At 43.8% G+C, this 12,538-nt stretch overlaps 1 protein-coding gene across 2 annotated transcripts in view; it reads left to right on the top strand.

Annotated features, from left to right (window-relative positions):
• Positions 1-12,538, top strand: part of CLIP2 (CAP-Gly domain containing linker protein 2) — a 117,878-nt gene that overhangs the window by 34,430 nt on the left and 70,910 nt on the right. For both annotated transcript variants that reach the window (XM_063457415.1, XM_063457416.1), the window contains exon 2: positions 3,058-3,268. In XM_063457415.1, coding sequence (XP_063313485.1) covers positions 3,157-3,268 — 112 coding nt within the window. In that variant the 5' untranslated portion in view covers positions 3,058-3,156. The remainder of the gene's footprint in view (positions 1-3,057; positions 3,269-12,538) is intronic.

Raw genomic sequence — 12,538 nt, 5'->3', positions numbered from 1 at the left:
CCTCCGGCCCCCACCCCTGGGCGGCGGGTGGGGGCCATAATAGTAATAAGGGGGGGGGACCTACTGTCCTCCCCCCGCCCCCACCCCTGGGCGGCGGGTGGGGGCACTAAGTAAAAAGTAAAGGGGCCCGATCGTGGTCTTAAAGGGCCGCGGCACCCGACCGGGCCCCAGTTCAGCAGTTATTGTTTCCCCGGTGCTATAATCATAGCATCGGGGAAACATTCTGTGGAGCCCCTGTGTTCACGCATTATTATTAATATTATAGCAACGGTTCCCAAACTGTGTGCCGCGGCGCACACAATTTTGAAACCGCTGCTAAAATACTGTACATTATAACTCACTCCTTCAATTCAGTTCAAAAGATTTTCCAAAGTTTCTAAGTGACAATTTGCTTTAGATTAGATGCAATGTTTGAAAAATAGTGAAACTTCTAGGTCATTCAGCTTACCGTATATATGGTTTAGATGGGGATAGAGGTTATTACACGTATTATATGTGTGCAGAGTAGGTTGCCCCTAGTCACCCACCCCCCACCCAAATAAAAATGCTCCTACCTACCCCCCTCACCCTAAAAATAGTGAGGGGGGAATACAATTGCTAACCTGTAAAGTAAAATTAAACTTACCATTCGACGTCTTCTTTTTTCTAAAATCTTCATTTTTCAGCCCAAAAAAAGGCCAAATAAAAAACCATCATACCCGTCGAACTAAAAATAAAAGAAAAAACCCGAGCGCAAAAAAAAATAATCCATCTTCACCCATGGAGGGCTCCGCGCAGACTGAGCTTCGCAAGGCGGGGGCCTTGCCCCGCCCTGCAATTAGGCTAAGAACACTCTGATTGGTGGGTTTAAGCCAATCAGAGTGCTCTTTGTCATTTTACAAGCGTGGGAAAGTTCTTTGGAATTTTCCCACGCTGTGTAAAATGACACAGAGCACTGTGATTGGGAGTGCTCTGTGTCATTTTACAAGCGTGGGAAAATTCCAAAGAACTTTCCCACGCTTGTAAAATGACAAAGAGCACTCTGATTGGCTTAAACCCACCAATCAGAGTGTTCTTAGCCTAATTGCAGGGCGGGGCAAGGCTTTATAAGCCTTCCCCCGCCCTGCGGAGCTCAGTCTGCGCGGAGCCCTCCATGGGTGAAGATGGATTATTTTTTTTGCGCTCAGGTTTTTTTCTTTTTCGTCGGTTTTTTTTTTTTGCGCTCGGGTTTTTTATTTTATTTTTAGTTCAACGGGTATGATGGTTTTTTATTTTCCCTTTTTTGGGGCTGAAAAATGAAGATTTTAGAAAAAAGAAGACGTTGAATGGTAAGTTTGATTTTACTTTACAGGTTAGCAATTTTATTCCCCCCTCACTATTTTTTAGGGTGAGGGGGGTAGGTAGGGGCATTTTTATTTGGGTGGGGGGTGGGTGACTAGGGGCTTGGGGACCCCTAGTCACCTTAATGGGGGGGGGAATTTACTTAGTGCCCCCACCCTCCGCCCAGGGGTGGGGGCCGGGGGGGAGGACAGTAGGTCCCCCCCATTACCATTATGTCCCCCACCTGCCGCCCAGGGGTGGGGGCCGGGGGGGGAGGACAGTAGGTCCCCCCCTTATTACTATTATGGCCCCCACCCGCCGCCCAGGGGTGGGGGCCGGGGGGGAGGACAGTAGGTCCCCCCCCCCCTTATTACCATTATGGCCCCCACCCGCCGCCCAGGGGTGGGGGCCGGGGGGAGGACAGTAGGTCCCACCCCCTATTACTATTATGGCCCCCACCCACCGCCCAGGGGTGGGGGCCGGGGGGGAGGACAGTAGGTCCCCCCCCTATTACCATTATGGCCCCCACCCGCCGCCCAGGGGTGGGGGCCTGGGGGCTGGGGGCCTGGGGGGGAGGACAGTAGTTCCCCCTCCCCTCATTCCCATTATGGCCCCCACCCGCCGCCCAGGGGTGGGGGCCGGCGGGGGAGGACAGTAGGTTCCCCCCCCCCATTACCATTTTTTTTTACAGTGAGCAGCCACAGGCTGCTCACTGTTTAGTGGACATGCCCCTACTTGCGGTATAGCGAGTAGGGGCATTGGGGAGATTTGAATCTCCCTTATGCTATTATGGGGGTCATATTGACCCCCATAGAGTGAGGGGGGGACCTGGGGGGCTTATGAAGTGTTGGGGAGCACAGCTCCCTGCCGCTTCTGTCTTTACATATTACAAGGAGGGAGCTGCACGCCGGTAGCTCCCTCCTTGTAATAAACCGAACAAACAAACGAACACTGATATTCGGTGTTTGTTTGTTCGTTTGATTTTTTTCTATTCATTCATTCGTCTGTCTGATGAATGAATGAATAGATGAAATTCCCGTTCGCATGTCCAGGTGTTTCACTGGGCATGTACGGGAATCTCACAGTCTGTCTAGTGTGGGCAGATGACGTGTCCCACAGGGACATCATCTACCCACACAAAGATGGCGGCGCCCTGAATATAGATCGGGGCAGAAAATAAAGAATAAAAAATAGGTAATGTGGGGGGCTTAGGGGCATTTGTGGGTGACCCAGGGGGTCGATTGGATGTAGTGGAGGCGGGAGGGGGGTTAAAAAAAAAAAACGGGATTCGGCATGACAGTGCCGCTTTAAGGCTATATTACCACAGTATGCTGTGAACATTTTAAACAAAGTTAAATCCATGATTGTTCATTTTATCCATGTTGGTATAATAAAGTTGTTAACTGGATTAACAGAGATCTGGGATGCTCCTTTTTACTGACGAAGGTGTACTGATGGCTGGTCCAATACATTTACCTGCCTTGTACCTAGAACAAGATGCTGTCACTCTTTCTTGGAGAACATGACTAAGTCACATCTTTGATGCACTGTTCCTACCAAATGTATCCTTCGGCAAGAGGTCCAATCTCTAGCCTGATTAGTAGCAGCATATGAAACTTGGGAAACATGTTTAGATTTCAGTTTGAGAAGACACACCTAGGAATCTGAGTTGATTGCAAATGAAGAAATGTTTGGTCTATAAGATACATGTTTTTTTTCTTTGTTACTCATACATGAATTGTTTTATTCAATTTCTAGATCTCTAAATATGGAAGGTGGTCTCCACTGCAGAGAAGCCTGACAAACCCTAACTGTTTGTGAGCTGGACTGAGACCGATTGCGTTTATTGCTGTAACAATGCTGAAACCAAGTGGACTTAAAATCCCAGGGAGGGGAGCGAAGCACTCCAGTCCGGTCGGCAGGTCTTCTGCAGGAGCAAGTGTTACAGGTGGCACCAGCTCCAAGGAAGGTAATTTTTTTAAAGTAATGTCTAAAAAGATGCCCCTTACTTGAGCTAAATGGCGTTGCAATGAGCATAAGTCAACATGTTGAACCCGTATAAGAATATCAATGGAACACAGATATTTCTCCTTTAACAACGCAAATTCAGCTTGAATAAAAACTAGTTATACACTGCTGCAAATTTCTCTAATTCATCTTCTTTTGTTTGCTTTTCTGACTTGATAATATTTTATTGTGTTGCTAATAATACCAATATGTTTTCCAATGCATTTGTTGCTGATATTGCAGTAATTGCTTTTTAAATGTTGATAATTGAATTCTTTGTAGGTTCACAGGGTGCCTTACAGCAAATTCAACCCGTAATATTTATTAAATGGGAAATTGGCCCTGGGACTTCATATTTATGGACTTTACCCTTTAACTGCTGAAGAAATTATTTGCTGCAGTCAGTGACTCACTAGGATTGACAGGCTGTCTTGGGTCTTCTCTGATAGTTCACTGAATCCTCAGAACATATATAATCTCACATACATGAGACCTCCCTACACTAAATATATATGACTTCTAACATGTTTTACAATGTATTATTAAAACTTCATAAAACCCCTTCAGTGACTTACCAGAGTCCAGCGCCCATGTCACTTGGCGCTGGGTTAGGCTACGCCTACTCTCCAGCGGGGGAGACCAATACGCATGCGCGGCAATCATTAGACCTCCCCATAGGAAAGCATTATTCAATGCTTTCCTATGGGGATTTCGGCGTCGCTGGAGGTCCTCACATAGCGTGAGGACATCCAGCATCGTATAACACACTTTTCTTGTTCTAAGAACACAGAAGTCCCTCTAGTGGCTGTCTGATAGACAGCCACTAGAGGACGACTTACCCTGCAAGGTAATTATTGCAGTTTATGAAAACTGCAATAATTACAGTTGCAGGGTTAAGGGTAGTTGGAGTTGGCACCCAGACCACTCCAATGGGCATAAGTGGTCTGGGTGCCTGGAGTGTGCCTTTAACTTATGGCCACAGTGTGCAATTGCTCAGCAGACATATTCCATACAAGTACTTGACGGCAAAGAGGAAGCATTAGCTTCCTTCTGTAATATCTCTGAGTGAGGGGATGTCTTGTAACTGCAGTAATTTTTGCAATTCACATAAAATTTGAAGGAACATCCCAGGCACAATAACCACTACAGAATGCTGTAGGGGTTGTTGTGCCAAGAGTGCCTTGGCTTCCCCAATGGTAGGTAGAGACTTCTTAGCTGAGGTCCGCCAGGGCACCGCCTCCAAACTTCCAATTCACACTCTCTCTATTGGCTATAGTGGAAGTGTGGAGATAGTGTACTTGGCCAGGGCAACATGCTGTAGTGGTTATGGTGCTTGGAATGTTCCTTTAAGCCTCTGTGTGTCGGGAGGCAGGAGGAAACACCTACTCGCAGTATAACAAATGCAATAAGCATAGGTTGTTGTGGTGTTTGGCGTGTTCTGTTGTGACAATTCAGTGTTTACTAGGGTTGCTAAACTAATAAGTAATATGTTTACGTGAAACATATTTCATGGTAAGATTGAATCATTTCTGATATCAGTATGTGTTTGTTGCTTGCATTACTAGACTAAATCACACCAAAGCTGACTCAGAATTTGGCTCTATGACAAAGTCTTTCTGGCTGATGGGTACAGTTTCCCTTTTGACCTTTAGCATAATTTAATGCCATTTGACCACCAACACAAGTTGTTCCATTTCCCCACTGTTTCGTCTTCTAGAGTTCCATTGTACATATTTACACAACACCCTTAAATGAAAAAGAGTATGCTCAAAACCAACAATACAGGGTTTCCTATTTCTCTAGATTTCCCTTTAATTTTACTGCTAGTGTTATCTATAGATTGTCATGGGTCAGAAATGGAAGTGCTAAAGCCTTCATGATTAATGTCAGCAAAAATATGAATCAGGAGAAAAACTTAGCCTGCCATGATGTGGAACGTCATATATGGCAATTTTTAAAATTAAGATAAAACAGATTTTCTAAATATTTACATTATGCTGCATCCAGCACTTATAAAACTAATTACACACAAAAGGCACAATTACATTGCTGCCGGAATCTGAAATGAGAGCAATTTAGTTTCTCTGTTACGTTTTTTTATTTTTATTTTTATTACATTACGAACTCTCTTCCTAAAATAAATATATAAAAATACACACAAAGCTGAAATTGCCTCCCCATTTAGATATAATACATTGTAGATACATAATACATTCACCAATGAATTTTATTATATTTTTGGTTTCAGGGTTTAACTGCAGCTTCTAAAGGGACCACAAACGAGCTATGTTTTTATGAAATCTGTTGTTCATCGTTCAGAAATAAGTTAATTATTGAAAAGTTATAAATTAGTCATGCTCATCAAAGCCACCATGCAGCTTCTATTAGTTTGCTATTGAATTAGGTTAATTTTTTTTTTCCAGGAATAAATCTATATTCAGCTGCACATGTGCATGGCTGTTTATACACTTATGTTTGAATTGTCAGAAATTCACCAGAGAAATTAAAATTTTAGGCTAAGATAACCAAACTGGAAACATTCTCCAATGCATCGAGCGCAACTATTTTGGCCTTAAAGGGACTCCTCTTTTCATCACTACTTTGCAGATGCATAAATGGCAGTCTGTTATTTTACCTTTAGATCACAAACAGTTTTGGTTTTGGAGCATTGAGGTAAAGCAATGATTCTCAATGAACACCATTACTTCAGCCCTATAAAAGTCAGTAAGTGACAGATCTGGAGCAAGGGAAGACATATAGCCCTGTAACTAAATGTCTGCATGCCGAATCCCTGCCAGATATCAATGGCCACATTCTGCTTCATAACAGAAACCTTTACGTGAACTACATTAAAATCATTCAAAATACCACATTTTCCTTCTCCTGCTGGCGGCGTCTCCAATGATTGTCATAATGTAGCTGCAGCATATTTCACCACTGCCATGTTGCAAATGGTTACAATGGTGCAATAGATGTATACGGGCATAAATCCAAACAAGACAACACACTGAGCCTGAAAGAGGTAACTGGTTTAAAGTTGACATCTAATAACATGCATTTTCCTGCCCCAACCTTAAACTAAACTAGAGGGTGTAATACAGAAAACAGACACAGAACAGAAAATGGATTGCACCCAGGTCAACGGGTAACATTGGCCGAATACTCTAGCATTAAAGGGACACTATAGTCCAACATATCACTTCATTATTATGTTATTTATATAGCGCCATCAAATTCCGCAGCGCTTTACAATGGGTGGATGAACAGACATGTAGTTGTAACCAGACAAGTTGGACACACAGGAACAGAGGGGTTGAGGGCCCTGCTCAATGAGCTTACATGCCAGAGGGAGTGGAGTAAAATGACACAAAAAGGTAAGGATAGTATTAGACTAGTGACAGTTGCAGAAGAGGAATCAGTCTGGAGCTATTAACAGTTTAATTGATACGCTTTTATGAAGAAGTGGGTTTTTAATGATTTTTTGAAGGAGTGGAGACTGGGTGAGCATCTAACGGAGGAGGGAAACGAGTTCCACAGGAACGGTGCAGCCCTCGAGAAATCTTGAAGGCGAGCATCAGAGGTGGGAGTACGGACAGAAGATAGACGTAAGTCTTCAGCAGATCGTAAGGGCCTAGACGGGACATACTTGTGTATAAGGGAGGATAGATAGGTGGGAGCAGCATTATGTAGAGATTTGAAAGCAAGAACCAGAATTTTAAATTGAGCTCTATATTTTAGAGGAAGCCAATGTAGGGACTGACAGAAGGGTGAGGCATGGGAGGTGCGGGCGGACAGGAAGATGAGCCTCGCTGACGCATTTATTATGGACTGTAACGGCGCAAGTTGGGAGCACGTTAGACCACTGAGAAGCGGATTACAGTAGTCAAGGCGAGAAAGGACAGTGGAATGGACCAACACCGTAGTCGCATCTGGCGTTAAGAAGGGGCAGATGCGCGCAATGTTTTTGAGATGGAAATGACAGGATTTGGCGATAGATTGAACATGAGGCTTGAAGGAGAGGTCAGAGTCAAAGAGAACAACTAGGCAGCGAGCCTGCGTGGTGGAGCTGATGGTAGCACCGTAACAACACTTGAGGGAGGAAAGACCAGAATTTCAGTTTTTGTCAAGTTTAGTTTAAGGAAGTGGGCAGCCATCCAGTTAGAAATAGCAGAGAGGCAGTCAGAGACACTAGTCAAGAGGGACGGGGAGAGATCAGGAGAGGACAGGCAGATTTGCGTGTCATCTGCATAGAAATGATATTGGAAGCCAAAGGAGCTAATGAGTTTACCAAGGGAGGCAGTATAGATGGAGAACAGTAGGGGACCAAGGACTGAACCTTGGAGGACACCAACAGAGAGGAGTTGGGGAGAAGAAGCAGAGCCAGAGAAAGAAACACTGAAAGAGCGCTGGGAAAGGTAGGAGGAGCACCAGGAGACAACAATATCTTGTAGACCGATATTGCGGAGGATGAGAAGAAGCTGTTGATGATCAACAGTGTCAAAAGCCGCAGACAGGTCAAGGAGAATTAGGATAGAGTAGTGACCACGAGATTTTGCAGCGAGTAGATCATTGGATACTTTGGTCAGTGCCGTTTCCACAGAGTGCTTAGCGCGGAAACCAGACTGAAGCGGGTCTAGCAGAGAGTTGAACTCGAGGAAGTCTGTTAATCTCGCATACACAACTCTTTCAAGGATCTTGGATGCAAAAGGCAGTAGCGAGATAGGACGATAGTTGGATGGGGAGTTAGGACCAAGATTGGGCTTCAGTTGCATGTTTAAAGGGTGATGGAAATATACCAGAGGAGAGAGAGAGAGATTGAGAATTTTAGTGAGAGGTGGAAAAAGAGAAGAAGACAGAGTACGGATGAGATGCAAGGGAATTGGATCTAGGGAGCAGGTAAGTAGTCTGTTTACATTGCAAGGTTACGTCTATCTTTAGTGGAGCTTGCTGCTGCACTGACCTAGTAAAATTTAATTATGTGATGTGGAAGCCCCTGTAGGAAAGCATCGACTTAATACTTTCCTATGGGGAAAGTGTGAATGCGCTCAAGGCACTTGCTAAGTATGTGCATTATGTATTGGCCTATGAGCATTGAATTGGCCTATTGCAGAGGAAGGGGTGGATTTTACCACTAGGGACACTATAGCTTTAGGAATACAAGATTCTATTCCTAACGCTATAGTATTCCTTTAAATGCACCAGGGAAAGGATGTCAGTGAATTGTAAATGCAGGGATTAAGAGAGTATAGAGTGTTCTTCCAGTGCATTTACCTCTGCTATATCACAGTTTCTTGGCATACATTTTTCCAATTAGGGTTTCACCACAATTCAGTGAGAACTTACCTAGAGAATATCTAATTATAAAAATAAATTGTGGACTATGTTGTGCTGATAAAAACTAGCTTTGTTTTTTTATTTTAAGTGTAGAATAAAACATACGTATTCCAGGTCCCAGTTTCCGTGCATAAGGAGTTGAATATTTAAAGCTATGTAATGTGCTGCTTAAAAGTGCATTAGCATGACGTATTGCAAATCCCTTTCCTTCTTTCCTTCAAACATACAAGATTTATGGTTAGCTCTATTTTATGTTCATATAGTATCTTATAAAGGCCTTTGTTTAATATTTTTGAATAAGCTTTTCACATTATTTAATATTTTGATATTTAAAAATAAATAAAATAGCTAATCCAAAAGTATTAAATCAAGTCCAAAGTATGATACCAACTCACAGCAAATTGTAGTTAAAAAAAAACAGAATTGGAAAATGTAAAAAAGTCTCCCTTCACAAGCTGCAACAGCAGTGCTGTCAGTTCCCACACTTGCCTTATGGACCCTCCGGACTGTCGGCAGTGCACAGAGGTGAGTATGGAATCCCAGGCGGAAGTTCCCACATGCCAGAGGGGGCACTGTACTGGGAGGAACTGCTGGGTCATCGAGAGCAGCGCAGGTGAGAGACAGGAAGAGGAAGCTTAGTTGCACAGAATGTGGGGGTAATGAGGCACCCAGGCAGCTGCTGGTAAGTGTTAGTCAGTGTGTGTAAATTAGTCTGTGTGTGTGTGGGGGCATGGGGGGGGGGGGTTAGTCTTTATGTGTGTGTGTGTGTGTGGGGGGGCAATTTGTGCGTGTGTGGGGGTAAGTCTGTGTGTGTGTGTGTGTGGGGGGTGATGTCAGTCTGTCTGTGTGTGTATTGTACAGTCTGTGCGTGTGTATAGGTCATTCAGTGTGTGTGTGTGGGGGGGGTCAGTCTGTGTTTGTGGGGGTGGTCAGTCTGTGTGTGTGGGGGGGGTCAGTCTGTGTGTGTGTATAGGTCAGTCTGTGTGTGTGGGAGAGTCAGTCTGTGTGTGTGGGGGGGTCAGTCTTTGTGTGTGGGGGGGAGCAGTCTGTGTGTATGGGTCAGTCTGTGTGTGGGGGGGGTGTCAGTCTGTGTGTGTGGGGGCAGTCGGTGTGGGGGTGTCAGTCTGTGTGTGTGGGGGGGGTGTCAGTCTGTGTGTGTGGGGGCAGTCTGTGTGTGTGTGTGGGGGTGTGTCAGTCTGTGTGTGTTTGGGGGGTGTCAATCTGTCTGTGTGTATTGGTCAGTCTGTTTGTGTGTGTGGGTAAGTCTGTGTGTGGGGGCCAGTATGTGTGTGTGTTGGAGGGGCTCAGTCTGTGTGAATGTCAGTTTGTGTGTGTGTGGGTTGGTCAGTCTGTGTGTGTATGGGTCAGTCTGTGTGTGTGTTGGGGGGTCAGTCTCTGAATGCGGGGTGGGTCAGTCTGTGTGCGGGGGGGCAGTCTGTGTGTGTGTGAGGGCCAGTGTGTGGGGGGTCAGTCTGTGTGTGTATGGGTCAGTCTGTGTGTGGGTTGGGGGAGGGGGTCAGTCTGTGTGAGTGTGTATTGGTCAGTCTGTGTGTGTGTGTGTATGTGTCAGTCTGTGTGTGTGTATGGGTCAGTCTCTGTGTAGGGGAGCAGTCTTGAGCTCCATGAGAGATACCTGTCATCTTGTGACCTCCCCTGTACCCAAGCTTGTCTGTAGCGAGCTTGTGTGTGTCACTGAGCTTGTCTGTAGTGAGCATGTGTGTGTCAGTTAGCTTGTCTGTAGTGAGCTTGTGTGTATACCAGTAAGCTTGTCTGTAGTGAGTTTGTGTGTTTCAGTGAGCTTGTCTGCAGTGAGCTGTGTGTGTGTGTCAGTGAGCTTGTCTGTAGTGAGCGTGTGGGTCAGTGAGCTTGTCTTGTCATTAATAAACTCAGCCATGGAGGCGGGTCCAGTAGCCACAAAACTGGCACAGTGTCGGAAAAAAGGTTTGTAAAAACACCTTACTCATGCGATCAAAGGAGGTAGATACCTAAACATGCACTCACTGACAGGCACACAATCTCTGACAGAGGCACACACATTCTGACAGAAATACACTGACAGGCACATACTCTCTAACTGACACACACACACACACACACTCACAGAAACACACATTTGTTCACACACTCACAAATTGCTATTTTTATTTAAATTTTAATCCACCCAGCTTCCCTACCTTTGGGACAGCTGAGTGGATCTTTCCCTGGTGTCCAGGGGCTCCTCTCTAATCTTTCTGCAGTTTTTGCACGCTCTCTGTAGTGATGCCCAGGCCAGAGTGACGTCATGTCACTAAACAGCATGCGAGGGAGCAGAGAGGAATTGCAGGAAGGTTACTGCTCCCCGCGGCGGCCAGCTTCAGTGTTTCCTGCGCGGCTTAGCAAAGGGCTGACAAATCACAGGCACCAGGGAGAAATACATATACACGTTTTATAACTACCCCCATACTTTTGTCCTTGGCCCCTCATGTGCCCCTGCCCCCCACCCCCTCAATATGAATCCTGGAGATGCTACTGGCAGGTATATGCAATGCATGATCATATACTTTAACGAAAAACCCATTATTTTTGACTAGGTTAGGTGTTTGTAAAAAAAACTTAACTATTGCAATCTATGATCTTTTAAATTGCTGTTTAGTGAATGAGTGAGTGTGCTGGATCTTGTTTGTTATACATCCTATGACATCATCATACACTATAGTGGCTTGCTTTTCTCAGTGGACATACGAACATTCTCGTATGAATGAAGTCAATTAATTCCCAGACTTTTTAGGTTTGTTCTTTATATTTTAACTTGTGTCCTATGCCAACACTAAACATATAAAAAGTATTTTAACTGCACAGTTGGCTGTACAAGGATACATAATTTATTGCAGACTCATTTTAATGCAAATGTGTATTTTCTTTTCATGTGGGAACAAAAGATTCCCTTGTACCAGTGAGCACCAGCCTTTTAGCATGGAAGCAATGATTATAGCATGCCGTGAAAACTGCAAGGAGAATAGAACAAAGAGCTTTTAACAGCTACTAAGATCCAGTACTCCGCTCTAAAAAAAAACAGCCATTTTAATTTCCTCTTTCTGGCAAATTTAAAATGTAACAATAACATCACGTGGAATAAAAAGAGCAGATCGTTAAGAAAAAGAGAATCATTATTTCATCAGGGTAAAATGTTCATAAGCTAGAATTGTGTGCTAAGGCAATCATATAAAATAAAAATAATAAAAATAGCAATGGATTAAAATGATGTAAAATAAAGATTTGTTGTATCTTTTAGGGTGCTTACTCTGATAATTCAAAGGGAATTCAAAGTGTATTTTAAATTTAAGGCCAGAGTAGACAAACTGAAATCATAGCTGAATTTTTCCAGTTAGACTATTTTGACCTTAAATTTGAAATTCACCGAATTAAAAAGTATATAATTAATAAGTGGCCTGTTTGCTAAACAGTGAGTGGTAGTGAGCGCACAGGAATGTTGTAAAAAAAAAAAAAAAAACTCCAACTGAAGCTGAGAGGTTGTTTTTTTTTACCACATGTATATATTTAAAAAAAAAAAAAAATTGTAGTGCATTGACACCAACACAGTTAGATAAAGACATGTCCTCATAAAACATATGAGTGTCAACAAGGTTATGCAATACATGTCCAAATTTCTGCACAATTTGGAAATTATAGAATAGTACATGTAGAACAGCTCAAAACCACGAAATGTATACCACTGGAGCAAACAATTAGCAGCTGCACTTTGGCCAAAATACAGCAGTAAATAAAGAAAACGAAAATAGGGACATAATGCAAAAGTGGTGAGTATACTTTTGTAACATATGCTGTCAGGAACTCAAATTCACCCAATTCCCGACTCTGTGATATTGCTCAGCCTCTCTGGCCAGAGTCCTGAGTACAC

The sequence above is a fragment of the Pelobates fuscus genome, chromosome 1 (assembly GCF_036172605.1).
Source record: "Pelobates fuscus isolate aPelFus1 chromosome 1, aPelFus1.pri, whole genome shotgun sequence".
Classification (NCBI taxonomy): Eukaryota; Metazoa; Chordata; class Amphibia; order Anura; family Pelobatidae; genus Pelobates; species Pelobates fuscus.
The sequence above is the reverse complement of the archived record's forward strand: the minus strand, read 5'-3'. Positions and strand labels throughout refer to the sequence as shown.